Source organism: Hipposideros armiger, unplaced genomic scaffold (genome assembly GCF_001890085.2).
Source record: "Hipposideros armiger isolate ML-2016 unplaced genomic scaffold, ASM189008v1 scaffold_740, whole genome shotgun sequence".
Classification (NCBI taxonomy): domain Eukaryota; kingdom Metazoa; phylum Chordata; class Mammalia; order Chiroptera; family Hipposideridae; genus Hipposideros; species Hipposideros armiger.
Window position 1 is genome coordinate 414949 of NW_017732090.1, and position 26237 is coordinate 441185.

The 26237-nt window shown below is 41.1% G+C and overlaps 1 protein-coding gene across 1 annotated transcript in view; it reads left to right on the top strand.

Moving 5' to 3' along the window:
* KIF16B (kinesin family member 16B) overlaps positions 1-26237 on the top strand; it is a 169027-nt gene that overhangs the window by 13836 nt on the left and 128954 nt on the right. Inside the window, exons 3-4 of the mRNA XM_019627768.1 lie at positions 13301-13383; positions 14963-15051. Of these exons, the coding sequence (XP_019483313.1) occupies positions 13301-13383; positions 14963-15051 (172 nt within the window). The remainder of the gene's footprint in view (positions 1-13300; positions 13384-14962; positions 15052-26237) is intronic.

The following is a 26237-nucleotide window of genomic DNA, read 5'->3' on the forward strand; positions in this document are numbered from 1 at the left end:
CCATGCAACGGAAAGGCAGGGATCTTCAGTATGGGAAGCAGCCTGTTGAACCTTAGTAACAGTGTGTGACAAGTTTCAACTTGTTTGGTGTAGTCAGTCAAGTGTGAGCTATGGTTGAGAGAAGGTATGTTTTAAAGTGTGCCATAAATCATCCTCCATCATGACAACGTTTCGTGTCACACATTGCTTCTGGTATACAGCAATTTCGTCAAATAAAAACATCACTGCCCAAAAACGGGGAGAAAAACCCCTTCATTCTATCATAATCTATTTTCATGTTAGCGTTACAGGTTTTTCAAGCACAAAGGGCTTTTAAGAATATAAATTTAAAAACATACGAGGAAAATGAGGTCCAAAGACTTTAGTGATTAGACTCTAGGGTTTCTGAGTCTTGTGCATTATTCTTCTAGATACCCAGAATGCAATATGGTGTGTTTGTGGAAATTAGAGAAGGAGTTATGTATGGTTGGGATTAATGTAGGGGGCGTTCTTTAGTACCAGCAGTGCTTGAAAAACAACTAGCCCAAAAACTTCAACATTAGCTGCTGGATCCACCTGGCTTTGTTTTCCGGCCATGAGACTATACTCTTCCTGCTCCAGCCTTGTTTCTCTGGAGCTTACACTGGCCACATCCTGGCCACTGGATGCTGAGAAGACTGAGCGGATTACTGTGGACTACAGTGATCACCGTTCCTACCATGTTATAGGTTAAATAGGTCTCTTATGGATTGCCTGGAAACTGTTATGTGTAATGATGTTTTTTGTAAGAAAATCAGTCCTGAGTGCCAAACAACATACTTTTGAAAACAAAACTTCTAGAGCACATACTGTTTTATATGGGAATTGCCTAGAACTTAATATTTAATATTGGAGTAATCCCCCCCCTGCAAAAAAAATGATTAATTTATTTAGTTCAAAGAAATTGCTTATCATTCTATTGCCCCCTGCTTATATAACTATAATTATGTCTCAAATTCTTTGTGGATTGAGGCATGGTAGATAAATAATAAATATATCTTCTGTGCAGTATTTTTATTAAATGGTTTTTTTTTTATCTTAAACTTTTACCTAAATTGAAAGTCCATTTTAAAAAATATGCCTGTTTAAGTTAGTGATGAGTGGAAACTAAAGTTTTGATTTTTATGTTGAAGATATGACTTGTCCTAAAAAAGTAGTGGTGTTAATTGACATTCAAGGTTAATCGTGAGACTTTTCTCTCCCTGAGGGATGCTCTTAATTGTTTTATTACCACGGTGCCATGATTTTTAGATCTGATGGGCTTGAGTTCCTCTGGCGTTCTGCTCTGCTACAGAACAGCTTTCTCAGTATCACTGTTAATGAAATTGACATAAAAATGCTATGTTTCAAAGTGTTAAAACACCGTGCAGTGAGTATAAATGTCATTAGAAAGTCTTAGGGCAATGAAATGCAAGATGACTTTGTGTTTCAAGGCATTACATGAGCAAAGCAAGATAGGACTTTCTTTTTTATTCTTTTTTTTTTTTTGAATGCATATACTTTAAGACTGAAAGATTTCATCAAGAGGAAAGCATGTACTGTCCTTCAGAAATTAAAGGTTAGAATTGTCCACTTAACCTTGCTTGCTAATTGAGCCTTATTAAAATGAGACCTGGAACACACTTTTAAAGCACAAAATATATGACATATTGTTTGTAGTTACAAAAATATGTCATAAAAATAAAAAGATATAAATGAAACTGACACGTGACTACTGTTGACTCCAAGAATGAATGTGCCTGTTAAAAAGGACTCCTTGTGGCTAATTGGGTTCAAAGTTATAAACAGAGCCTAGTAGTCATTGCTAAACAGGGCTTTTCATATTCCCTGCGCTTCAGGGGAAAGCTGCACTGAGCTGTCAGGCCTCCAACATTGTGCTCCTGCTGTCTGAGTTGACTATTATAAAGGAGCTTACAGGCTGGTGAATCAAATAAAGGGCTAAAGGCCTGCCCTGCCCAATTGGGGATGCACAGCTATATCCTCATTTGCATCTTTGATCAATCAGCTGCTCCATTCCAACCAATCAAACTGTGAGGATTTGCATTCCTCGTTTGCATGAGAATGGACCAATCAGGGACCGGGGTAAGGAAATCTCTATATAAGCCAGCTTCATCTCTACCTTAGTGAAACACACTTTCAGTTTTTATTAAAGACTTTCTCTGGAGCTGGGCTGTGTCTCCCAGCTGAGCTGTGACACCAGAGCTGTAACACTGGAGTTGTAACAGTGGAGCCTTCGCCTTCGGGCTGCCTCCTGGAGCTGCTCCACAGCCATGCTATTTCATGATTGAGCTGTTTTCACGGCATAGTCCCTTCCCCCACCCCCACGACACCCTAAACTGGGGACTCCTGTTGGCATTGAATTGGCCGCAACAACCTTCGTTGACACTTCAGTCTGGAACTCTGGAGAAGAAGGGGAAGCTTTTGATTAAGCAGGGTTACAGAAGATTCAACTGTATCTGTAAGGTTTTAGTTTTTAAAGAACAAAGACTAAAGCAAAAAAAAGTATGTATATAGACTTCATTAAAACATGATAATAATTGGGAAATGAGATAAAACAGCAGTGTATTCATACTCCTTGGCTTTTATTCATGAAGCAATTTTAGTAAAGCTATCAAGAACAGAAAATAAGAATGTTTATCCAGGGCCGGCTGAGTGGTGCATTGGTTAAGAGTTGGCTTGGGACCCCAGCTCTGAGCAGCAGGGCCCCGGTTTGGATCCCGCATGAGGGCCAGTGACGCTGCACCCTCTATAGCTAAGATGGTGAACAACAGCTCAACCTGGAGCTGGGCTGCTGTGAGTCGCCTGCGATGGTGTAGGCTGCAGTGGGCTGCTGTAAAAAGCTACTGTGAGTAGCTGGCAGCCAGTGTGAGTGGCCAGCAGCCAGTGTGAGCTGCCAAAGGCCACCATGAGTGGCCTCCCGGGGCCCGGTGACCGATCTGCCTCACCTGGGAAGAGTGCAATGATAATACCAACATGAGCCAGTGAAGGAAGTCCTCCACAACTAGACTGAAGAACAAAAAGACAGCAACTTGTCTGTTCCCCTTCCCCGATTCCCCAACGCTGTTCCCCTCCCCCAGTTCCCCAATAAAATCTTAAAAAAAGAAAAAAGAAAAAAGGAATGTTTATCCAAGTCACAGTGATCCAACGATGTTCACTCCACATTTGACTGAATTCCTGGTTCACCCTGCACTACCATCAGCTCCCTATCTTTTTACTATCACTTTTCAGTTTATTGCTGATATTTGATATTCAAATGTCTCTTTTCATTAGTAAATTACTGTTCATTTGGAAATGTGTTAGTTTGGCTGTCCCATTAAAAAGCACATGTAGTAATTACCACTTCTTTATCTAAATCACTTAAGATACTTGTGAATATCAACTAATAGGAGATTTATCTATATTTAGCAGATTGTCACCATTGGGGGGAAATTTTTACCTGTATCAGTTAGCAGACTTTCTTCTTTCAGATTGCATAAATAGTGCTTCCCCTGCCTTAAATTACAGGAATATTTTTATCTGGTAATGTCACTAAAATGAGATGCATTTGCTAATAACATGAGCGTTAAATATGATCACATATATAATACATGTTGCCTTAAGCCTTGTGTATGAAGCTTTCCTTATTTTGTTTGAGTTCTTCCAGAAACAGTGCATGGAAAGGTAGCGTTTCATGTAACCGTGCTCTTTAATTGCCATGTTCTCTGACACTTAGTTTTCCTCATTCCCATGATTCTATAGGTGATTCCATAGAAAGAGGAGGCAGTTGCTAGAGAAGAAAGTGTGAATTTGACCATGGAGTCTAGTTCATAAGCTTTGAGTTGTCAAACTTGAGATTTTTCTTTTTTTTCCCCAAGTACTTAATATGAAATGCTATAAAAATCAATTGAGTTATAATTTAAAAAGTATTTCAGCATTTGCCCTCCAGTTGCCAGGAAATATTACCTCTTATTTTGATTATTATTTTTTTCTTTTTGCAGTAATGTTATTTTAAAGGTGAACTTTGTTAAATGTAGTTAATTTTTCTGTTCGTATCAGTTAACTCCTTTGGTCTCCTTGCTGGTTCCTCAGAGCCACTGAATACGCATCTGTCCTTTTAGAAGTGCTGCAGAAGCTGCATCTGGGGGATTTACACTTAGGTGCCTTTGAATGTGTTCTGCTTGAGTGCTAAAATATATTTGCGTCTATTCAAGCACTCAGAAAGAGGGAACAGGTGATTGTCTGGGAAGTGGAGCTCAGAAGTCCTTGATAAAATTTTTATCTGCTGACAGGCTCCTGTGAGTTGTTCAGAAGCAAATTTAAAAAGAATTTTTATGGATCTAGAAAAGGAAATAGATCTTCTAGGAGTTTAGCCAAGATATCTAGGGAACAGAAGAGACCTTTTACACACTACAGAAAGCCAGCAGATATCAGTGTCTGACCACCCCCCTCCCCCATTTGACTCAGCTGCACTTGTCCATAAGCACTCATTAGATTTCTTCTTCAAATTTGAGACCTGCAAATCTGGCTTGCACATGGGTGATTCAGCAGATACTTTTGCATATCAAAGACTATCCCAAAAGCCAGTGATTCTTAAAGTATGTCCCCAGCCAGCAATATCAGCATTACCTAGAAACTTTGAAATGTCCCATCCTACACCTAATGAATCAGAAAACCTGGGGATGGAGTCCAACAATCTATTTTTTTTTTCTCCAACTCCTGCAAGTGATTCTGATGCACACTCTAGTATGAGAGCAGCTGACCAAAGCTAGTCACACTGAAGTCAGTTCCTTCGTGCCCCAGGCTTCGGGGCGTGAGACAACCATTTTTCAGTCTCTTCTTTGGTTCATCACATCTATTTTTCATATTTTATCTGCTCCTTTTTAAATTTTTTTCAGCTTCACATCCCATCGGGTGGCTTTACAATGTGTCTCGGCATTTACCTCTTTGGGGTTTGCCCAGCCTCTTGAATTTATAGGTTTATATCTTTCTCCAGTTTTAGGAAGTTTTTAGCCATTGTTTGCTTAATTTTTTTTTCTTCTTCATTATATTCTTTCTCCTTTTGTTTGGGTCTCCAATTACATGACTGTTAAATTATTTAGTATTGTCCCACAGGTCTTGGAGGCTCTATTTACTTATTTTTAACTTTTGGTAAACCTTTTTTTTTTTGCTTTTCAGATTAGATCATTTCAATTGATCTGTCTCCAAGTTCACTGACCCGCTTTCTCTGTCATCTCCATTCTGCTATTGAGCTCATCCAGTAGGCTATTTTTTTTTAATTTTGGTTAATATATTTTTAGTCATAATATTTGATTATTCTTTGTATCTTTCATTTCTTTGTTGAAACCTTTTTGCCTTTCAAGAGTGTTCTCTCATGTTTGAACATTTTTATAATAGCTGATTTAAAGTCTTTATCACATAATTCCATTGTCTCTGTGATCTCAGCATTAATATCCGTTGATCTTTTTTTCCCATATAAGTTGAGATTTTTCCAGTTCTTCATTATCTGAGTGGAATTAGATCGCTTCTTGGATATTTTGATATCATTTATGAGATTCTGGGTCTTGTGTAAATTCTATGGGAAATGTTGAGTTTTGTTTGTTTGTTTTGTTTTGTTTTAGCAGGCAGTTGACCTGGTTAGATTCAGATATAAGTTACAGTCAGCCTCTGTGGGTTGTGATTTGAGTTCCAATGCCAGTTCAGTGTTCAAAGCATTTGCACTGCTATTCTGGTCTGTCCCATGTGTGTGCTACCCAGTGGCCAGTTTGGGACCTGAGCAGTTGGTTATATCTTAGTTCAGTTCTCATAGTTGTCATGTGCTGTTGAGGGTCAGATCCACGCATGCACAGTTGGGGATGACCCAGGAGTTCCTAAACAGTTCTACGGGGGTGCCTCCCTGAACTTCTCCCTCTGTACCATCGCCCAAGCGTTTTTCTTTTTCTGTCGTCTAGCTAGAAGTATGGAGCTTCGTACTGTTCTTCATGTTCTTCCTGCACTTGCTCCCACGTCCATGGCTAAGTGAGAGGACAGAGAGAGGAAAAAGCAACAGGGGTCTCCCCCATCCTCTCGGGGACCATAGCTCCTGTGACTGGAGGGCGATTTCTCCTTCCCTTACAGGTTGAGACATCTGTGGGCCCCCTGCTTCTGCTGCTGTTGCTGGCAGGGGACCCTCTCCTTCCTCCTCAAACCTGAACTGGAGGGCTCTCCTGAACTTCTTTCATTTTCACTGATGTCAGCTTTTGGGTTTACTTCAAGCACAGTCAGGGAACACTGGAGGAAAGAAATGGTAAATTCACCATCAGTTCAGTGGTGCTTCAGGTTCTGGTCTTCTTCAGTCCACCTGCTAGTGTTTACCTTGCAGGGCTCTCAGATGACTGCTGCCTGCATGGTCAGTGGCATTCAGTGTGCGAGACAGGTTCGAATGTGCTTATTCCATCTTGTGCAGAACCCAAATTTCTCCCATAGGGTGGCTTTAGACTGCCGAAGAAGAAGAACTTTACCCAAAGCCGAATTCTGAAGTGAATGAATGTATTTGCCATGATGGTACATGTTGAAAAAGTGACTTAGATATGCTTTGACCAAAGTGTGTAGTAAAGAAACATATAAAGACTAGAAGCTGAGGTGGGAGCAGGAGTAGTGGGAGACCATGGCTGCTGAGTAATGCCTGGCTTGTAGAGCTCGTGAATCCCAGATTGATGGTGTGAATTTTTTGTGTTAGGTGCTTGCAGAGGTGAAGGACAGTACAGTGTTTGTGTAGCTCGAATGGAGGCTTGGAGATGAGCAGGGGTTGATGAAGGTAAGGGACTGTTTGTTGGAGCTTAGGGAGAAGGGACACATTTTTGCATTAACTATTTTAGAAGGAACAATGGGATATAGACAGCTTGGAGTGTGTGGGAGGCTAGAACTGAATAATTGAGATTGTTACTAACAGAGAGTAAGTGGTGTTACTGGTAAAAAATACGAAGTAAAGAACATTACTAATAGCTTGACCAGTTAGTATAATGTTTCCATTCAGTACCTTAGATTTTATCGTTTCATTGCCTCCTGTCTGGTATCGCCCTCTAATTATTTCATATACTTTCTACATTTTCTTTCAGATGGAAAAGACTGTTCCATATACACTTTTTGTATCTCCCCTGAGGCTTTAAGAAGAAGAAAAAATCAGCTCCCAATCATCCCCCATCTCTCCCTACCTCACACTTCTAAAAATTTCTTTGGCTTTGAGACTGGAGCATCTTTAAATTTTACAAAGCTCCAAGTTCAACCTGTTCGCACAATCAGGCAAATCATTCTCGATGGATCATTTGTTTGGAAACCTCAGTAACAAAGATCGAAACTCTGTTTTCTTTCTTCTCCAGAGTCCAATAATCTAAGTTTGCCGTTTTTACATTACCAAGAGTAAACAAGGGTTTTAAGTGATTTATCTAAAACTGGAAATTGTAAACCCATATTTGAATTATAAATGTTGAAAAGGAAAGGACGGCCTATGTGGCTTTTTGGTAAGGCGTCATGTGCCTTTATATTCTTCAGAAATACTAGCTGATGACCTGATGGCTTGCTTTGATACTGACACCCATTACCCTTGATGCCAAGTGCATATCATCATCTGAGCCAGCCTTCAACCCCAAGCCATGTGTCCTGTTTGAATTCATTAGTATTCATATGAAAGTTTCTTATCTGCCACAGGCACCATGGCAGATCTTAATCTTCACCATATTGCTGCCCAAAGCCATTTTTTGAGTTGGAGAAAAATTACTATACTACAGGTATCATAAATAATAAAGTCAGTGTCACAAGAGTTCAGGGCCCTAGGACATATTCTTTAATGTGTTCTTAAGTACTGGCATATATTAGTGGAAATTAGACTTTCTCTTTATCAGGTCCCCCAAATGGTGCCATCATCAGAACCTATTTTAATATAAATATTTTTAAGACATTTTAAATCAGAAGGAAAATTATCACACACAAGCAAGTTTGTTTTGCTTGCATCAGGAAATGAAATAAGAACTTCACCCATCCTACCTCACCCCAACCTCCCATCCAGTACCATTCCAGAGAATTATGGTTCCTGGACAGAGCTTTGCTTTTCTGAATGTTGTATCTAAAATGAAAACCTCTTTTTCTGAGCATGCTTTAGCAGTGCATTATAACCTGTGTATGGGAGATGGTGGGGTTCTACAGTATTAAGCCCTGAAGCAGAATTTCAAAGGTCCCCCTATTTTTTGTCCTCTAAACTCATATTACATTGGACCAAGCAATTTTGAGAATACAGTTGTCTTTTATGCTTGTATTAATTGTAACCCAGAATGAAATGATTCATACATCATCACCTCAAAAACATTTGTATGACATTTAGTAGAAAAAAAAGTTGCTTTATTTGTGTAGTTAGCAGAATTAGAAAATCTCACATAAAATTTGAAAAAAGTAATTAATAGTGACATTAATGGTTATTATTGTACTCCTTAAAAATCACTGGAAATGTTTACATGTTTAATATTTTTCTGTGTACTTGGAATATCAAAATAGAAAATATCCTGTGAAACCAGCTTCAGTGGTTTCATGTAGAGATTTAAATGAGGCTTTTGTTGTTGTTAACAAGTGTCTTTGTCTACCCTTTTACAATGTCATTTCCCCTCCATCCCCTTTAAAGACCATCTGGAATTTCTATATCTTTAAGTATTTAACAGGCCCTGAAGTAATCTCAAAGAAGCCGTCATATATTTCAAGAAGGTTTAGACATACTCTGAAAGTTACAAATTAAGTGCATCACAAAAAGTTCATCTGCTGTGATTAATTACATTAACCTCAGATCAAGGAGTAGTTCATAGTTAAAGAGAATTTAAGATCTAGAAGGAACCTTAGAAAGTATCCAGTTTGGTGACTAGATGAGGAGACTGAGTTCTGGAGAGGTTAAGCAGTCACTGGCCCTTGGCCACCCCAAGGGTTCCAGGCAGCACACAGGTTCCGGGTCTCACCCAGAAACCTTACACCATCAGTCATTCTCATTCATTCATTTATTATTTTTTTTTCTTCAGTTCGCTTATTGCTTTTTAATATATACTCATGAGTCTCCTTTTAGCAAAAACAAACTACCCCATGGGGCCCATCACCCCCCTCCAGCTATTACCAATTCTGTCTTTCTCTTCATACACAGAACTTCTTGAATGAGTTGGCTGGATTCAGGAGCTCCTCAGCTCTCTCACTCACTCCTCAGCCCGTCTAGTTTGGTTTCTGACCATTGTCAAAACAGCTCTCGCTGATCGCTGAGACCGGTTGTGACCTCCATGCTACCACACCCAATGGCGTTTTCCAGTTTTTTCATCTTGGCTGATCTTTATGGAGCATTCTACATCCTTGACCACTTCTTCACGTGGCTTCTGAGGTTTTCCTTTTCTCTCTGATGGCCAGCCCCTTCTCTGTTTTCTTTGCAGGTTCATTCTCTAGTTGGCCATTAAAAGCCAGCATTCCTCAAGGTGCTCAGTCTCTTCAACCTCTCCATTCTCTCTTCAGGTGACTTCCCCACACACATGGCTTCGTTTATTAGATCTCAGATTTGAGTTCCTTCTAGATCTCAAATATATATAGAGAGAGTGATGTAGACCTGTGAGCACGTGCGCGCGCGCACACACACACATACGCTAATATCTGTAGATACACACACACACACACACATATATCCTAATATCTGTAGATATATGTGTATATATATTGTATGTATATGTATATATGTACACACATGTATTAGATATGTACACATATGTGTAGTATGTGATATAATATATATTATATATATGTGATATATAATATATGTAACGTATATATGTTATATATGTTATATATGTTATATATATATATTTGAGAGTAAGTAGGTAGGTAGGTAAGATGGTAGATAGACAGCTTGATAGATATCCTAGGCTTTTTTTTTTAAGAGCTTCAGATGCATGTTTCTGCCTGCCAAAGATACACAAATTCATTATGTCTAAAACCAAACTCATGATTTCTCCTCTAACCCAATCTTCGTCTTTTTCTAGTGTTCTTCATCTGTGTGAACAACTCCTCACCCAACTAATTATTGCAGGCCAAACCCAGGGAGACATCTTCCTCACCTCTCTTGTTCGTATATCTAGCCCATCATTGAGTCCTATTGATATTATCTCCTAAATATCTTCCTGATTTGTTAATTTACCTCTTTGTCTACCCCTCCTCCCCAATTCTGAGCCACCATCATCTTTGACCTGGACCAGTATAGTAGCCTCCTACCTTGTTTATCCACATCTACCCGTGTCCTCTTTGGTTCATTCTTCAAATAGTGGAAAGAACAACTTTTTGCAACTCCCATCTAACCATGTAATGTTCCGCACAGAGCCCTTTAGTGTCTTCCTATTGCATCTCTATGAAATACAAGATGCTTTACTATATCCTGCAAGATTGTCTGTGGTCTGCTCCCTCTCGGTCAAGCCTCATCTGTACAATGCTCTCCTTGTTCCCTCTGCTATAGACGCGCAGCTATCTTCAGTCACTCGTCATCATCATCGTCTTTTCTTGCTAAAGGACCTTTACATATGCTACTTCCCCTACCCCCCAATCCTCAGAGCTTGTCTTAAGCACCACCTCCCCAAGGGCATCCTTTCCTAACCTCTCCTGCAGTCAACCCCCTTCTTCTGTGCTCTTTCAATACAGGGAGGGATATCTCGTCTTCACTTGCAGCTTTGCATTTATTTGTGGAATTATTTGGTTGTTTGCTTCTTTCTCCTACTTGTTTATAAGCTCCATAAGAGCAAGGGGTAAATCTGACTTGATCAACTCTGTATCCCCAGTGCTCCTTACAGCGACTAGCACATGGTAAGTGTTCATTAAGTATTTGTCGAATGAACAGCAGCAGCATGTAAAATTGAAGCAAACTTTTAGTCAGTAGGTTTGTTGAGTAAAGGAATACAGTAGAGGAAATAGAAGGAAACTAGCCTTACCAGAGCCCTCTTTATGTGCCAGTAATTTACACACATTATTTAGATGGAAACAGGAATGGCCATGGGTAGTTTTGTTTTCTTTTATAACTCTTTAAAGGGATTTTTATATGTATTTCATGCAAATAGATGGGTGGCAGGATTATTTTCAGTGATTTAATATGATATGAAATATGTCTTTGAAATGCTATTCTATTTTTCCATTAACATATTTTAGCAATTTTCAACTTGCATGGCTGAGCATTTGATTAACAGGAAAAAAAAAAGAATTGGATTAGATGTAATTAACTCCTCAAATGCGATTGCCTTATTAATCTCTAATGTCACTTTAAGAGCATTAAATATACATATATCTTAGACATGGCTGCTTAACTTTTGACTTTTTGTGTGGCACATAGTTCTGAGTCCTAGTCATAAAAGGCATGGGAAACACCATTCTTAATTATGGTAATGGTGCCTTTCCATAATTGGAAAATATATGAGTGCAATTTTATATGAGGGGGATAAGCAGATTGCAGAGTGGATAATATCCACTGCTGCCCCTCTGAGTCTCCTCAAACTGTGTTCTCCTTTTCAGACTGACTCCATTTCCACTAAATAATAACCCCAACCAGAATCAACCCTTTGGTTGTCCCTTGGTTAGGATCTAAATGTATTAGGTTTTAACCATGTTGAGTCTGAAACTTCTTGAGAACCTGAGACAACTTGTTGAATTGGCAGGTAGATAACAGGTGTGAAACTCCAGAACAGCTGTCTGAGGTTGTGATATTACCTGCAGGGCCCAGGTGGACATAATACCCAAGTGGGAGGTTGGTGACTATTGTCAACCAGGTGCCACGTGTCTTGTCCAAAGACGGCAGCCATCAGCAACCCAGGGATTTTTGCCAAGTGGCAACATAGATCTACTCGTACCATATCTTCTGAATTTTTCAGGGGAATCCAGAATGAGACTCAGACTTTCATGTGAAAATTGCAGATTTTTAACTGTTGGCAAGTAATAATTTTGGCTTTTAAGCGTTGCACAGGACACACAGAACACATCTATGAGCTGATTTTTTTTCTCTGGTCACCCATTTGTGACCTTTGGTGCAAATTCTTCATCCTGGTTCTCCAGGTCCTCAGAATCTGTTTCCGTGTCACCTATCCAGTATTGATTTTTGCTACTGTTTCAGATGTCCTGCATTCGGGGTGGATTTGACTCCTTCCCCTCTCCAGACAGAGCAGGCCTGTTCTGTCTAAGGCTCAGCCCTTGCTGTAACCACAAATTAGAGCACCGCTCTTGTTCTCTACCTGCCCCAGCTTATTTGCTTAGTGCAGAAGTCTGTCCCCACCTACTACATCCTGCACTCATCGCTTAGATGCTCCACAGCTCATCACGTGGCATGCTTCATGGTTGACTTCTAGTATGTGTGTCTTCACAAATAAATTGCATTCTTTTTCAGGGCAAAGATTGGACATGGGGGTCCATTCCGAGATGTGGTAGACGCGCAGGTGTAGATGGGACCAGATAAGATAGTGAATCTCTTCTGCAACATCGCTTCCCTTAGATGCCTCCAGTGACAAGGAGCTCACTGCCTTTCTTGGCACTTCTGCCAGCTTTGGAGAGCTCTGACCTTAGAAAGTGTTTGCCTGCTTATTTGCTTAATCGAGCTGAAATTTGCCACCTGCCCCCCAAAAATTTTGTTACCTTTGGCATTTACATCAAATTCTTTTCCCCCTTATGCAGTCATTTTCTGAATAAGCAGGACCCTAGCCAATCAAATGGAGTTTTTCTTTTAACAGGGTTTCAACAAGAAGCAGTGTTTTTACATGGAAATATACATTACATGTACACAATTTCTTTCCTGTCAAATTCTGAGGGAGATTTTAGTAATAGTTACCTGTACTTTGTCAATTTCCCCATGTTTTCTTTTAAAAGCGCTTTCCTTTGAGGTTTCTAATTTTCCAGCATTAATAAACATTTCCTAAATTTGTGACCATATGTTTCGCTTGGTATTACAGCGTCTCTTTGAAGAACTGATTTCCTCTTTTTTCTCTCAATAATAAAAAGTATAATTATCTGTATATTAAGTTTTAGATATCATAATATGTATATTCTAATACTTGGATCTATTACCTTTGTCTTGGGTAATATTTGTCTTGCAATGTTTGGCTGTAAAAATAAAAGTATTTGCAGATTTAAAAGTGGCTTATGTAAGCAGACTTTTGAGACTATTCCCCTTATATTTATTGTTTTATAGTGCGCTGAAAATTGCATTTGAACTATAAAATTCCATGTTCTGATGTTACCAATTGACTAGGTTGCTGACTGTAAACTCATTGCTGTTTTTGTGTGCTCTCAGGTGCTGTGATCCTCTTGGGCAGAACCAATATGTTTCGTTTTAACCATCCAAAGGAGGCTGCCAAGCTCAGGGAGAAGAGGAAGGTGAGTTGCATGAAATCTCCAGGAGCCAACTCTGATCTGGCTGGGGCTGGGGCTGGGGCTGGGGGATCTCCACTCTGGTTCTAGAAGCTTGATTTTCTGGAGTACAGCACCAGAAAAGTCATTCTGGGGCCGGCTGAGTGGCTCAGTTGGTTAAGAGCTCGCTCAAGAGTTTGAGCTCTGAGCAACAGTGGTTCGGGTCAGCCCGAGCTGAGCAGCCGCNAAAAAAAAAAAAAAAAAAAAAAAAAAAAAAAAAAAGAAAAGTCATTCTGAAGCCTGGATTGATTCTAGGGAGTTTGTTTTCCAGCAGATGATTGGCTGATGAAGTAGGAGGGTTAGCAAGTAAAGTCTAGAGCAGGAGAAATGGCTCCTTCTAGATCCTTCTCTTCAACCATCCACCCCTACAAAGGAATTGGGCACCATCGTGCATTAAGTAGAGAGTGGCTTCCACTTATGAGCATCTGTTTAGGAGTTAGCCCGATGTCAAAATACTTTCATCCAAAAGTTTGCTCACTTTTTATTTTGAGCCCTATCAAATAGGGCTTTTGATTGGGGTGTGAAGCAGAGCGTGAGTTTAGGACAATGGGGAGAGACTTCATCTTGGTTGGATGGGGCTATCCTGAGGGCACTTTAAATGCTGGATGAGGAAGATGGGCAGAGGACCAGAGAGAAGGGGAAGAAATGAGATGGAGCGAGATCTGCCTAGGGACGTTGTGCTGTCCTTAGACTTAGGAAGATAATAAAGACTACAGCTAACATTTTTTTGAGCGAGGCACTGGACAAAACTTCCACATATGTTCTACTGCTTTATCTGTGCAGCAGCTGCTACTACCCTCATGTCACAGATGATAAAGGTGAGAAACAGACAAACTTGTTCCTGAGACAGCAAGTGGAGAGTCGGGGCTGCAGCCCTGACCAGCCGACCCGGAAGTGTTTGCCCTTCACCAGAGTTGCACAGCCCCACATCTCAGCCTAGTTTCATAAGGGCTGCCCATGGTTGCCAGTGCTGTAGATGGGAAATAACGAGAAAGCTGCAAACCTCAGCCTCGTCCAGGCTGCTAGTTCTACCATTGAAGCCTCTTATCTGTTCCAGTCCAGGGTCTTCCTGGAGGATCCATTTTGGTCAATAGTTGCAGAAAATATGTTGCCAATAGCTTTCCATGGAAGCAAAGCAGGTCAAGCCCTTATTTTTTGGTCTCTCTTCACCTGTCCCCCCTCTGTCTGTATCACTCAAGAAGTGTACTTGAGTGGTGCTGATAACGGGACAGTGCTCCTGCCAGGGAATGAGGATGGTAAAGAGATCATGCCCTCCCTTCCACTTTGATGCAGCATGGTTGGGGAGACCATCAGGGTGTGGAGTTCCTGGTTGGTTTTCCCAGTCTAAGCATGCTAGGGCCCTGCTCAGCTTAGCTGAGGGTTTGGGTTGAGACTGTCCCTGATGTGCCATCCTCAGATAGACCAGCTGGTATGCATGCTATCGAAAAGTGTATGCATTTCATTGCTTCTCAAGTTGAAAGCATTCAGTCCAGAGCACTGGCCTCTATCTGCTAAGGTAACCACTCTGCCCTGTGTCTGCTCTTAGAGTGGCCTTCTATCCTCCTTCAGCTTGTCCATGACTGACCTCTCGAAGTCCTGTGAGAACCTCTCCACAGTCATGTTATACAACCCCGGGTGAGTGAACAGCAGTATCTTTTTCCTGTGATTATCACTGTGGTGGTGTCTATTGTGTCAGCTCCATTAAAGTCACTAGCTAAAAATAAAACTTACGCAATCATGCCTCCTTATCAAATCAGCCATAGCCATTTTCCAAGTTCCTTTCCAGCCCTTGCTATATATGTACACAATTTTACTTAGTTATAATCACAACATAAATGAGATTACATATTCTGAATTTTTTTTTGATTTTGCTAAACAGCATAATAAGCATTAGTGAGGGTTGTTACAGGCTTCATTATCATTTTCATAACTGTCTAATATTTTAGAGTTGGCACTTTGATTACTCAGTGCACGATCTCTCTTTGGCTGAGGCACTTTCATCTCATTTTATAAATTTATTGTAATAACAGAGACAACTTTGATTCTTAGAGCACAGAATAGTCCAGAAAATTATGTTGACAACTTCCAAGCCCTGGGGATTCCCTGAGGACTCAAATGATAGAGTTTTAAATGGACTTCATCACCAGATCACCTCAGGCAATCAGCTTAACTACTCAGGTCCTTTGTGGTTTCATCAGTGAAATGGTGGTAATAGTGCAAATGTCTAAACACAGGGAACTAGATGAAAGGATTTTGGGGATCGTTTCTAGTTTTGTGAGGTTCCATAAGATATCCTTCCTATGAGGAGAATGTCATGTAAACCAATGGAGGTAAATCTAATAGCTAAATAAGTGAAATAAAACTGACAACATCTTCTAGAATTGTCATTATTCAGTAGCGACTGTATGCTAGGCACTGTGCTAAGCACCTTGTATCCACTGTCTCTCTTAATTCTCACGATGACTCTATCCCCATTTCACATAGAATTTATGTAGGTTTGCTCGCCCATGGTTTTGTAGCTAGAGTTGTGGTATAAGTCCAGGTCTCTGATTTCCAGCCTGTACTCTGACCATGTTACCACCTGCCTTTCTCCAGTTGGGGGCTTATTCAGACCTGGAGCCAGTTCCATTGCCCGTGGCGCCCGGCTCAGCATTTCTCATAAACACTGGCCCAATGGCATTCCCTCCTTCAGCGCAAGTCAGTACTCTCTCTGGTTCATGGAAAGCAGACATGCCTCAAAGGAATTTCTTTGTAGTTATATCATAGGAGTTTAAAATTGGCAGGGACCTTTGATCATCTTTCTGGATTTTTTCTTTTATAGGTTAGCTGAAGCCCAGATGTTACACCTTGCTTGAGTTTTAAAAAAAAATGTAAAAAGCCAGATAGCGCAACACTAGGGCTGCTAAAGGCTCCTGGGTCTCTCCCTCCCTCCAGAACTTCTGGAAGTATAAGCAAGCGGTTGACTCCCTTGTGTCAGCCTTTGTTTGTACCAGTCAGCCCTTCCATCTATTATGTGGTTATTGAGGAGAGTTGTGCTCATTAAATAAATCTTGAAATAAGGCATATTGGTAAAAGCCCCTCAGAGCAATGGATTACCATTACTTCGGAAGGCATGTTTCGTTGTAGGTCTTTAATTCCTCACAGTAATTTTAGCAACCTCTTTTTATCATGACTAGGTTGAATCATTCATATGCTCACTTTGTTTAACTTTAATGTAATATGCAGGTCTGTAGGGTGAATTTCAGTTTACATAGTGTGACCCATCTGTTCAATATTGTTGGACTAATTCAGGTGTTCTGGGATATGAACAGTGCTTGCTTGGAGTCGTCTTCTGGCCTGGAACTGAGTTCCAATTCTGGAACCCAGGCACCAGCTTTATTATCCTTGATGGTGGTACCTTCTACTTTGAAACCATTTGGAAATGTTATATAGCTGTTTAGTGCCTTTGAAAGTCAAAAATTGTTCTGCAGTCGGCCTATTCCCTGAGATAGAGGGTCACCAACTGTGAGCCCCTCTTTCTCTTGATTATAAATGGATCTAAATCCTTCTTTATTCCCAATACAGTAGAATATGTGGTCCTCTTAAAAGTGATACCATTTTTTGTTCTTTGCTAGTTTTTAAGTTAAAACAATTTTTCTCAGTGTTTATAAAATATAGGTCAGAGTGTACTAATTTTAATCCTCAAACCCTTTTCAGTTACTTTCCATGGTCTAACAAATAAAACTCCACCCCCTTAGTGTGTCACTCGACTCTTCACTATGCTCTTCTCAGCGCATCCCTTCATGCATCTGAGCACCAGCCATGTTGGGTACCATGCTCATTGCTTAGATTCCCCTGGACTAGCCGTGCCTTTGGGGTTCTTCCTTTCTAGTTTCAGATCCTGGGGTGCTTTTAAAGATGCACTCCCTTGTCCTATAACACATAAGATCTCTCTTCTGAAAGCTGTTTCCAGCTTTTCTCCTCCTGATGAAAACTAAGTGTCCCTTCCTTATGGTGCATTGATACATTTAGTCATCTTTATTTTGTTCTTTGTAATGAACACTCATCTCTCAACAAGTCCGTTCTGAGCCCCTCCTGCGAAGCAGGCAGGTCCTAGCAGTGGCACAGTTGCCAACACCACCAATGAAGTCAGTTTATAGCGCGCTGTGGGAGAGCAGCAGTCACAGGCAATTTACAAATAAATGCAGAAAGAGAAAATGAAATTAACATAAAATAAGACAGTCTTGGGGCAGTATTTGTTGGAGTGATCAGGGAAGGCTTCCTGAGGAGGGGATGTTTAATCTAAGACTTGAGTGGAGAGAGGTGACACTCCTGCAGCAGAAAGAGGGAGAGAGGAGAGTATTTCAGGCAGAGGACAAAACAAGGGCTTAAAAACGAGAAGCAGAAAGAGGGTCTGAGTAGAGAGACTGTGGTAGGAAAAGAGCGGTAGGAGGTGAGTCAAGGGCCAGCTAATGTAGGGCCTGGTAGGCCATCGAAGGAGTTGACGCTTTTCTAAGTGCTAGGGAACCGTTAGAGGGTTTTAAGAAGGAGAGTGACCTGAAGATGTGTGTACTATAAGTAGGATGTATGTCTGTCATTGGGAGAAAGGAGCATAGCAGCAAGAAACCTTTTTTTTTTTTTTAATAGCTGAGCCATCCTGCCACCTGTTGACAGCTCATCAGCGGCAGCTCAGCTAGAGCCAGGAATCGAACTGGTGACCCTGTTGCTCAGAGCTCGCACTCTTGAGCAAACTCTTAACCAACTGAGCCACTCGGCTGCCCCTAAGAAACCATTTAGAAAGCTATTTCCTTAGTCTAAGGAAAGGGGATAGTGGCTTGGATCTGGGTGGTGGCCATAGAGATGGAGTAACTTGGAATCAAGAGTGATTCCCAGGTTTTGGATTTAAACAACTGGGAAGACTATGTGTCCATTCCTGAGATGTGTGGAAGATAGGGAGGACCAGCGTGGGCTGCCTTTTGGGTAAAAATTTGGCTTATGTGAATGTCTTTCCTATTAGATTAGAAGTTTCTCAAGGATAAAGGCTTGTCTTATTAATTTCTGTATTTTAAAGTGTCATTTACAAAATATACTTAGTAAATGTTTAGCAAACAGATTAAGAAGGAAATTTCCCTGGGTATTGGGTGTTTGAAATAGCAGAAAATGGCATATTATGCAGAGGAATGTGTTTTTGTGGTGTGGGTCAACTCCCAAATGACACTGCAGTTTTGGAATAATCTCAAGGTCATGTTCAGGATCTATACGCAAAATGTGGGAAGAGGGCCTCTTGATAAAATGAGGAATAGACCCAGGTGGTCAGAGCATTCAAGCGAGAAACTGTCTGTTTTAGACTGCATTACAGGTGGCTGAGAAGACGGTTCTAGAGGCATATGATGCTACCATTTTGCCTTTTGTTCACCTGGCTTCAGTTAACAGACACATTTTGTCTCTGCCACCCCTATAATACTCATTTGTAAAAATTCAGATTAAAATTACTTAATACTTCATCTCCCTGACTTCATGCTCCCCTAAACTTGTCACCTGCTATAGAGAATAATTGCCCATGAATTAAAACATAATTGGAGAAAAATTTCCTACTCTCATTTATAAGAAGCAGACACCTTGTGCAGCTGATTGCTCTAGCAACTCTGCAAAATGAAGTAGAATTAAAGCTATAGCCATGCTCTGTATACGTTTTTGATGTTACAGTGTAAATACTCCCAGTCTAAATTAAGCACCATGCGATAAGCTGGAAGGACATTGAAAGATATATGTTTACTGCTTAGACCCTGGCTAAGTAGTTGTTATTTAAATCTGGATAATAAACTGCTTAGATACAAGAGCATGTTAGTTTCTTAAGACGGACAAGTAGGACTGAGATGCTTCAACAGTTCAGCACATATTTATGGAGAGTCTGCTGTGTGTGGAGAATCTGTCAGTGGCAGTGGCAGTGTTGTCTCTGCTAGGAAAACTGACACCTGCATTTGAACCCACTTAGAGTGAAGGCAAGGCCATCTGTGACTCGGGACAAAGAGCAGTGGTGTAAGTAGCACGTCTTCTGGAGGTCCAGTGAGAAAGGAATGGTGGGAAGTGCCTAGGAAGGGATTCTCTTCATGTAGCTCTACCTTGTAATGTGTTGGGTAAAAGAAAACTGGAGACTTCCAGAAGGAATCTTTCTTGACACTGAGATCACCTCTAGCCAGCATCATGGACTCTGCCATAAGCCTAATGCATAGAAACCAACTTATCCTCAAACCTTCTGGAGACCAAGCATTTTTCCCTATGATAACATCTTCCCCAATTTTTACTGTGCTCTGCTCTCTCTCATAGCCACACATAGCTTATAGAGAATAGCCAGAGCCCATGTCAGGGGAAGGGTATTATGGAGGGGATAGCAGGGCTTATAAGCTGCCTCTCAGAAGCTTCTGGTCTAGTGCTTTCTTCTCCATAGTTGAGGACTTGAAGGTGTTAGAAGTCTATAATAATGCCTTAGCTTGGAGAGCAAAGCAGGGAGGAATATTAACCAAAGATTTGGTCCTGGACACCCACCCCTGAGGAATCCCGAGTCACTTGCCTCAGCTCTGCTTAAGAATTGTCTCCAAGATTCACAAATGAATTGGATTCTGTGCTGGGCCCTGAGATACTGGCAGGTAGGAGAGGCAGACTGCAGAGAAGAAATTCTGGGAGAAGAATCTTTCAGGAGCAAACCAGATGGGTTCTGGAAGGAGAGAGTTATGCTCAGGGTTAGGAAGAGATAATCAGAACCTGCAGATTGATGCCTGGCTGGGGAGCACGCTGAAAGCCGGGCATGGAGATTTGTAGTTTGGTTTTGATCAACAGGGCTGCTCTTTGGGGAGATGCACTTTGGGGTTTAGGTAGGATGGGTTATAAGTAGGAGAGAGACTGCAGGTTAGGTTCTGTAGGCACATTCATGGTACCTGTGTATGTGTTATATTTTCATAAATTCTGGTTAGCATGTTCAGAACTTATGATTATGATTTAAATGTATGGCCTCAAATAAAACAGAATTATTTTCTATATACTCAGAAGCATTTGGTAACTCATTTCTTCACTCTTTTTTCTTTTTAATTGTGGTAAAATACACTTGACGTAAAAGTTACCATCTTAACCATTTTTAAGTGTACACTCTTGTAGTTTTAAGTGCATTCACATTGTTGTGCAGCTAATTTCCAGAACTCGTTTCACCTTATAAAACTGAAGCTCTGTACCCATCAAACTACAACTCCCCATTCCTTCCTGCCCCTAATCCCTGGCAATCACCAAAGTGCTTTTTATATTAGGAATTTGACTGTTAGGTGTCTCATGTAAGTGTACTCATATAGTATTTGTCTTCTTGTCACTGGCTTATTTCCCTTAGCATAATGTCTTCAAAGTCCATCCGTGTTGTAACGTATATCAAAACTTTCTCCTTTTTTTAAGGCTGAGTGATATTCCATTGGATAAACCACACCTTGTTTATCCATTCATCTGTCGATGGACACTTAGATTGCTTCTACATATTGTAAATAATGCTGTTATGAACATGAGTATACAAATACTGTGTGAGTCCCTGCTGTCAGTTTTTTGGGTATATACCCAGAAGTGAAATTGTTAGATCATTTAGTAATTCTGCTTTTAATTTTTAGAGAAACTGCCATACTGTTTTCCAAAGCAGCTTTACCATTCATTTGACATTCCCACCAATAATGAACAAGGGTTTCAATTTCTCTAAATCCTAGCCAACACTTGTTTTCTGTTTTTTTTGCATCATTTTTTTATAAATAATAATAATAGTAACCATCCTGATGGGTGTGAGGTGGTATTCATTGTGCTATTTCTTTTTTTTTTTTTTCCTTCCATTTTCTGAAGCATGTCCAATATGGAAAATAGTGTTTGGAAATATAGAAAGAAAGAAAATCTCAAAACTTAGTCCCCCCAATAAATATAGTAATCAAATGGTGAACGTCAGCCTAACAAGGATCAATTTCCTGATGACCTCGCTCAAGCTCTGCCAAGTTCAGTTCAACCAGCTCATTCATATGTATCTCAAAATCCAATCAATGGTTGGAATCCAAGAAGTGTTTCTAGCCAAGGAGAGACGTGATCACCTTTGCATTGAAGGGATCACTCTGGTGGCTGAGTCACAAGGGCACTGAAGTGATGGGAAGGACACTTGAGGTAAAGACTTGAACTGAGGCAGCAGTGGAAGGAACTTAGAAGAAAGCTGGGCTGTAGAGGTTTTTGGGGCAGGAAGTAATGAGGCCGGATGATTAATTAGATGTAGGAAATGAAGATGCCGATTTCCATTTTCTGGCTTAAATAATTGGTTGAGGGTTGCGTGCTACCCAGCCAAAATCAAATACAGAAGGAAGAGCAGGTTGTCAGGAAGCAGGGAGGATAATGAGTACAACCTTGAAAAACTGGGCTCCAGGCGAAAGAACTTCCTCCCATAAGTGACTGTTCATTTGAATATTCTGTCAGCCACCACATGCTCTGCGGGGAAAGCTGGGGTCTGCGCAGCCTGTCAAAAGCACAGGATGAAGGTGGTTGAATAAACCACCTGGTGAATAAAACAGATGTTCACAAGTTCTACCACTTTTTCCTCATCCATTCAGCTGCTGTTTGAGGGTCCATCATCTGTCCAGTCCTGTGTTGGGGCTCCGGTCAGTAAGACGGACAGGGGCCAAGTCACCTCAGAGCAGGATTTAGTGCACAGGGAAGACATTTTGAAGTCTGCCAGAAATCAGGACACCAGTAGCATTTGCACATGGGACACTTAGATTACTCCGGGATGTCTTTCATTAAAGAAAGCTGTGCAGTTCAGTCCAGACCCATGCCTCTCAGTGCTCTGCATCTCAGTGTTGTGAGTCCTCTCACAAGGCACCAACTATTCATGGAATCTGTGATCAGTAGGTGGCTAAGCACTGGTGAAGAGTGCAGAGTTTGTTGTCCCTTACTCCATATTTGACTTGTCACCTTTGTAGGACCAGTTTTAGCAAACGGAAATTAGAAAAGAATTGATGAGGCACCTCCTACTCAGACTTGTTTCAAAACTTTTCTCCTTCTGATTTTAATACTTTCCCCCTCTTAGGCAAAATAGCTCTTAACCTTCTTAATGACTGCATAATACACAGTATTTGCTTAATAAACGGTAACAGCTCCCCCCACCCTTCCTCCTTTCTTTGTCTCTTATTAAACTCTCATTACTACTTCTAGCTAAAGATGTTGGGACCCTTCTTGCATTTCACGGCGCCTTCCGCTTCTTGCCCCAGGTTCCTGAGCACCAGTCTGCTTTCCTGTCTTTTGATGGAAATCACGCCCCACTGTATCCCTTGGGAATTTTTTTCTCCTCGAATTTGCTCTCCATAGCGACTCTTATCTTCCCAGCTCTCTACCCTTAGCAGTCTCCATCCCTACCCTGAGCAAATCCATGGGGCCTTTTCACCGAGAACTTTGCTGCCTGTCACTGTGGGAGAACATGCAAGAGAGATTTTTTTTCTTTAGATGACCAATGTGCTGCGCAGCAAAGGAAATTATCAACCAAATGAAAAGGCAGCCTACTGATGGGAGAAAATGTTTGTAAATCATATCTGATATGGGGTTAATATCTAAAATATGTAAAGAAATCATAAACTCAATAGCAAAAAAACCCAAACAATCCAATTAAAAAATGGGCAGAGGACCTGAATAGACATTTTTCTAAAGAAGACATACAGATGGCCAACATGCATATGAAAGGTGCTCAACATTGCTAACCATCAGGAAAATTCAAATCAAAACCACAATGAGATATCACGAACCACCTGCTGGAGTGGCTACTATCCAAAAACCAACAAACAGCAAATGCTGGTGAGGATGTGCTCTGTTGGTGGGAATGTAAACTGGTACGGCCATTATGGGAACCAGTATGGAGGTTTCTCAAAAAATTAAAAATTGAACTATCACATGACCCAGCAATTCTATTTCTGGGCATTTATCTGAAGAAAACGAAAACACTAATTTGAAAAGATACATGCAGCCCCATGTTTATTGCATCATTACTTATAATAGCTAAGATATGCAAACAGCCTGAGTGTCTGTAGGTGGATGAATGAGTGAAGAAGATGTGATATCACTGGCCCTGACAGTGATTCCTGACTTCCTCTGTAACATGACAGAGGAAAGACTTATGGACCTGTCTCTGGAATCCAGTCAACCTTGAGCCAAAGGGGAAGCTCAGCACCCCTCCTTAGCCCTTCCTGGTGACTTCTCCTTCCTTCAATCCCTCCTCTTCCCAGCCTCTAGCCTGCTCCCTCAGTGCCTATGGGATGATTTCCAAGCTCCAACACAGTCATCCATGATGTTGTTTTCCAACACTATCTTCTGCCACTTTCCACCTTGAACTTGACGTTTGGGTTTAAGTAGACAAAACAGATCTTCTGCACCTCTCTAGAGGTCAAGCCTATCTATAAAACCTTTTTTATAAAATTGTCTGTAGTATCTTCCCACTCTTCTTCCATGAGCCAGTCCTCTTTAGTTTTCAAGCTGAGTATAGGAATTGTCTCCTCAGGAAGCATATGCGCCTCTCCAGTTTGAGCTAAATGCTTTCTCTGTATTCTCTGGCAGGCATTTTGTGCTTACCTTTATCATAGGGTTTTCCAGATTCATTTAACTGATGCTTATGAGTGTTTTTCAGTAGGCTTTTTGTGGGCAGGAACCTTGTCTTCCTCATCTTTGAATCCCCAGAAGCTCACACAAAGTGGGCACGTTGAGCTGTGGATTGTGTCCAGCAGACGTGCTCTCCGCACACAGAATGTATGATGTACGGGTTTCCATGTGCCTTGTGCTTCAGATGGGCCCTGTGTACTTACTTTCTTTAGGTTAGCTGCTCCATATCTTTTTGAGTTTCTCCCTTACACACATGTACTATCAAGTACATGTTTTGTGGCTTTCTTTTTTTCTTCTTTTTTTCTTTTTCAGCTGAGCCATCCTGCCACCTGTTGGCAGCTCAGCGGCTGCTCAGCTCGGGCCGGGACTCGAACTGCTGTTGCTCAGAGCTCAAACTCTTGAGCGAGCTCTTAACCAACTGAGCCACTTGGCCGGCCCTGTTTTGTGGCTTTCTTAACTATTACAAATCAACATATCTTTTTTTCTTTCTTTGGTATCATATACAGCCAAGTATTTATTTTTTTTTGCAATAGACTAAAAGAATTACTGCTTAGTACTTAGTTTCTCTTAGACCAAAGCTCTCTGAAAGAATTACATGTAGTTTACAAATTAATGTATCCAGTAAGGCCCAACTTACTTTCAAAGCAACCAGATTTTTGTCTTTGTTCAACAGGCAACCTATTAATTCTCCAAATAAACATGGCTAAAAAAACTATGCTTTGAATCATAGTAAGAGTTGGAGGTTTTAAAAGTGAAACCTTTGCTAACCAAGGACATTTTACCCGAATCAGCCCCACTGGGCACAAAAAGTTGGGTGTCTCATTTCTAACGTAGTTTTGGAACTTGCTGCCCCACATCTGAAGCTCCCTGGAAACTGGGATTTGTATACACACATATGTGGTATTTGGGGCCAGAAAACTTGGGAATGAGGCAAAGCAGCCTGGTGACTTCCTTTAGGTGTTAGCTCCACTTTGGAGAAGCGCCCAGGCAGGGACTCTGCCAGGAAATCATTTTCTTCAGGGGAAACTTTTGTTCTCAGCAGGGACGCAGCCTTTAAGAAGAAATCAGGCCCATGGCTCGGGCTCCTCTGTCTTGCTCTGAGACTGCAAACAGGCAGCTAATTTGGCAGGATACAGAAGCTTTCACAGCTTCTTGGAAGTGCTCTAAGCAGAATTACATACAATCCAAGTTCATTTCAGTCTTGAAAATAAAGGAAGAAATTTTCACTTGTGTACTATTTCCCTCTAAGTACTAACCAGTGGTGAGCTCATTTAAATGGATATATTTGAATAATTAAATTCTGAGGAGGAGGAACACCCGGGCTTGGACCAAAAAAATCAGAAGTAAAAAATCAGACCTGTATTTATTAAGCCATCCAAGCAGTTTTATGGAGTGTAGCAGTCTGAGATGGGATTTGATTGGCAAAAGGGCCAACACAGACCTTAGTAGTTATGGAAGGAAGGCCCCTAACTCTGAAGATGGTCTGAAGTCACCAGCAATCAGGGGATGAAGACAGATGAGTGATAATGATTTTTAGCCTAACTTTTTTTTTTAAGATTTTTTTATTGGGGAATTGGGGGAGGGGAACAGACGAGTTGCTGTCCTTTGTTCTTCAGTCTAGTTGTGGAGGATGTTGCTTCACTGGCCCATGTTGGTATTATCATTACGCTCTTCCCGGATGAGGCAGATTGGTCGCCGGCCTCTGGACGGCCACTCACAGCAGCTCTTGGCAGCTCACACTGACTGCCGGCCACTTAGACTGGCTGCCGGCCACACACGGTAGCTTACGGCAGCCCACTGCAGCTCCACTGCAGCCTACGCCGATGATGGCGACTCACGGCAGCCCACCTCCAGGTTGAGCTGTTGTTCACCATCTTAGTTGTAGAGGGCAGTGTCACTGGCCCTCATACGTGGGATCCGAACCGGGGCCCTCTGGTGTCCCAAGCCAGCTCTTAAACAACGTGCTACTCAGCCAGCCCTAGCCTAACTTTTTATTTGAATGTGCTCATTATGGAAAACTTAGAAATCACAAGTAAAAAAGAAGAAATTAACTGTGGAGTTAAACATGTTGCTCTATGTTCTAGTCCAGGAGTCAGCAAACTTTTGAGACGGAAGAGCCAGTCCTGTCCCTCACAACAATTTAAAAATTATTCGAGAGCCATAAAACAAATGAAATCATCATTAAGTGAATCATATGC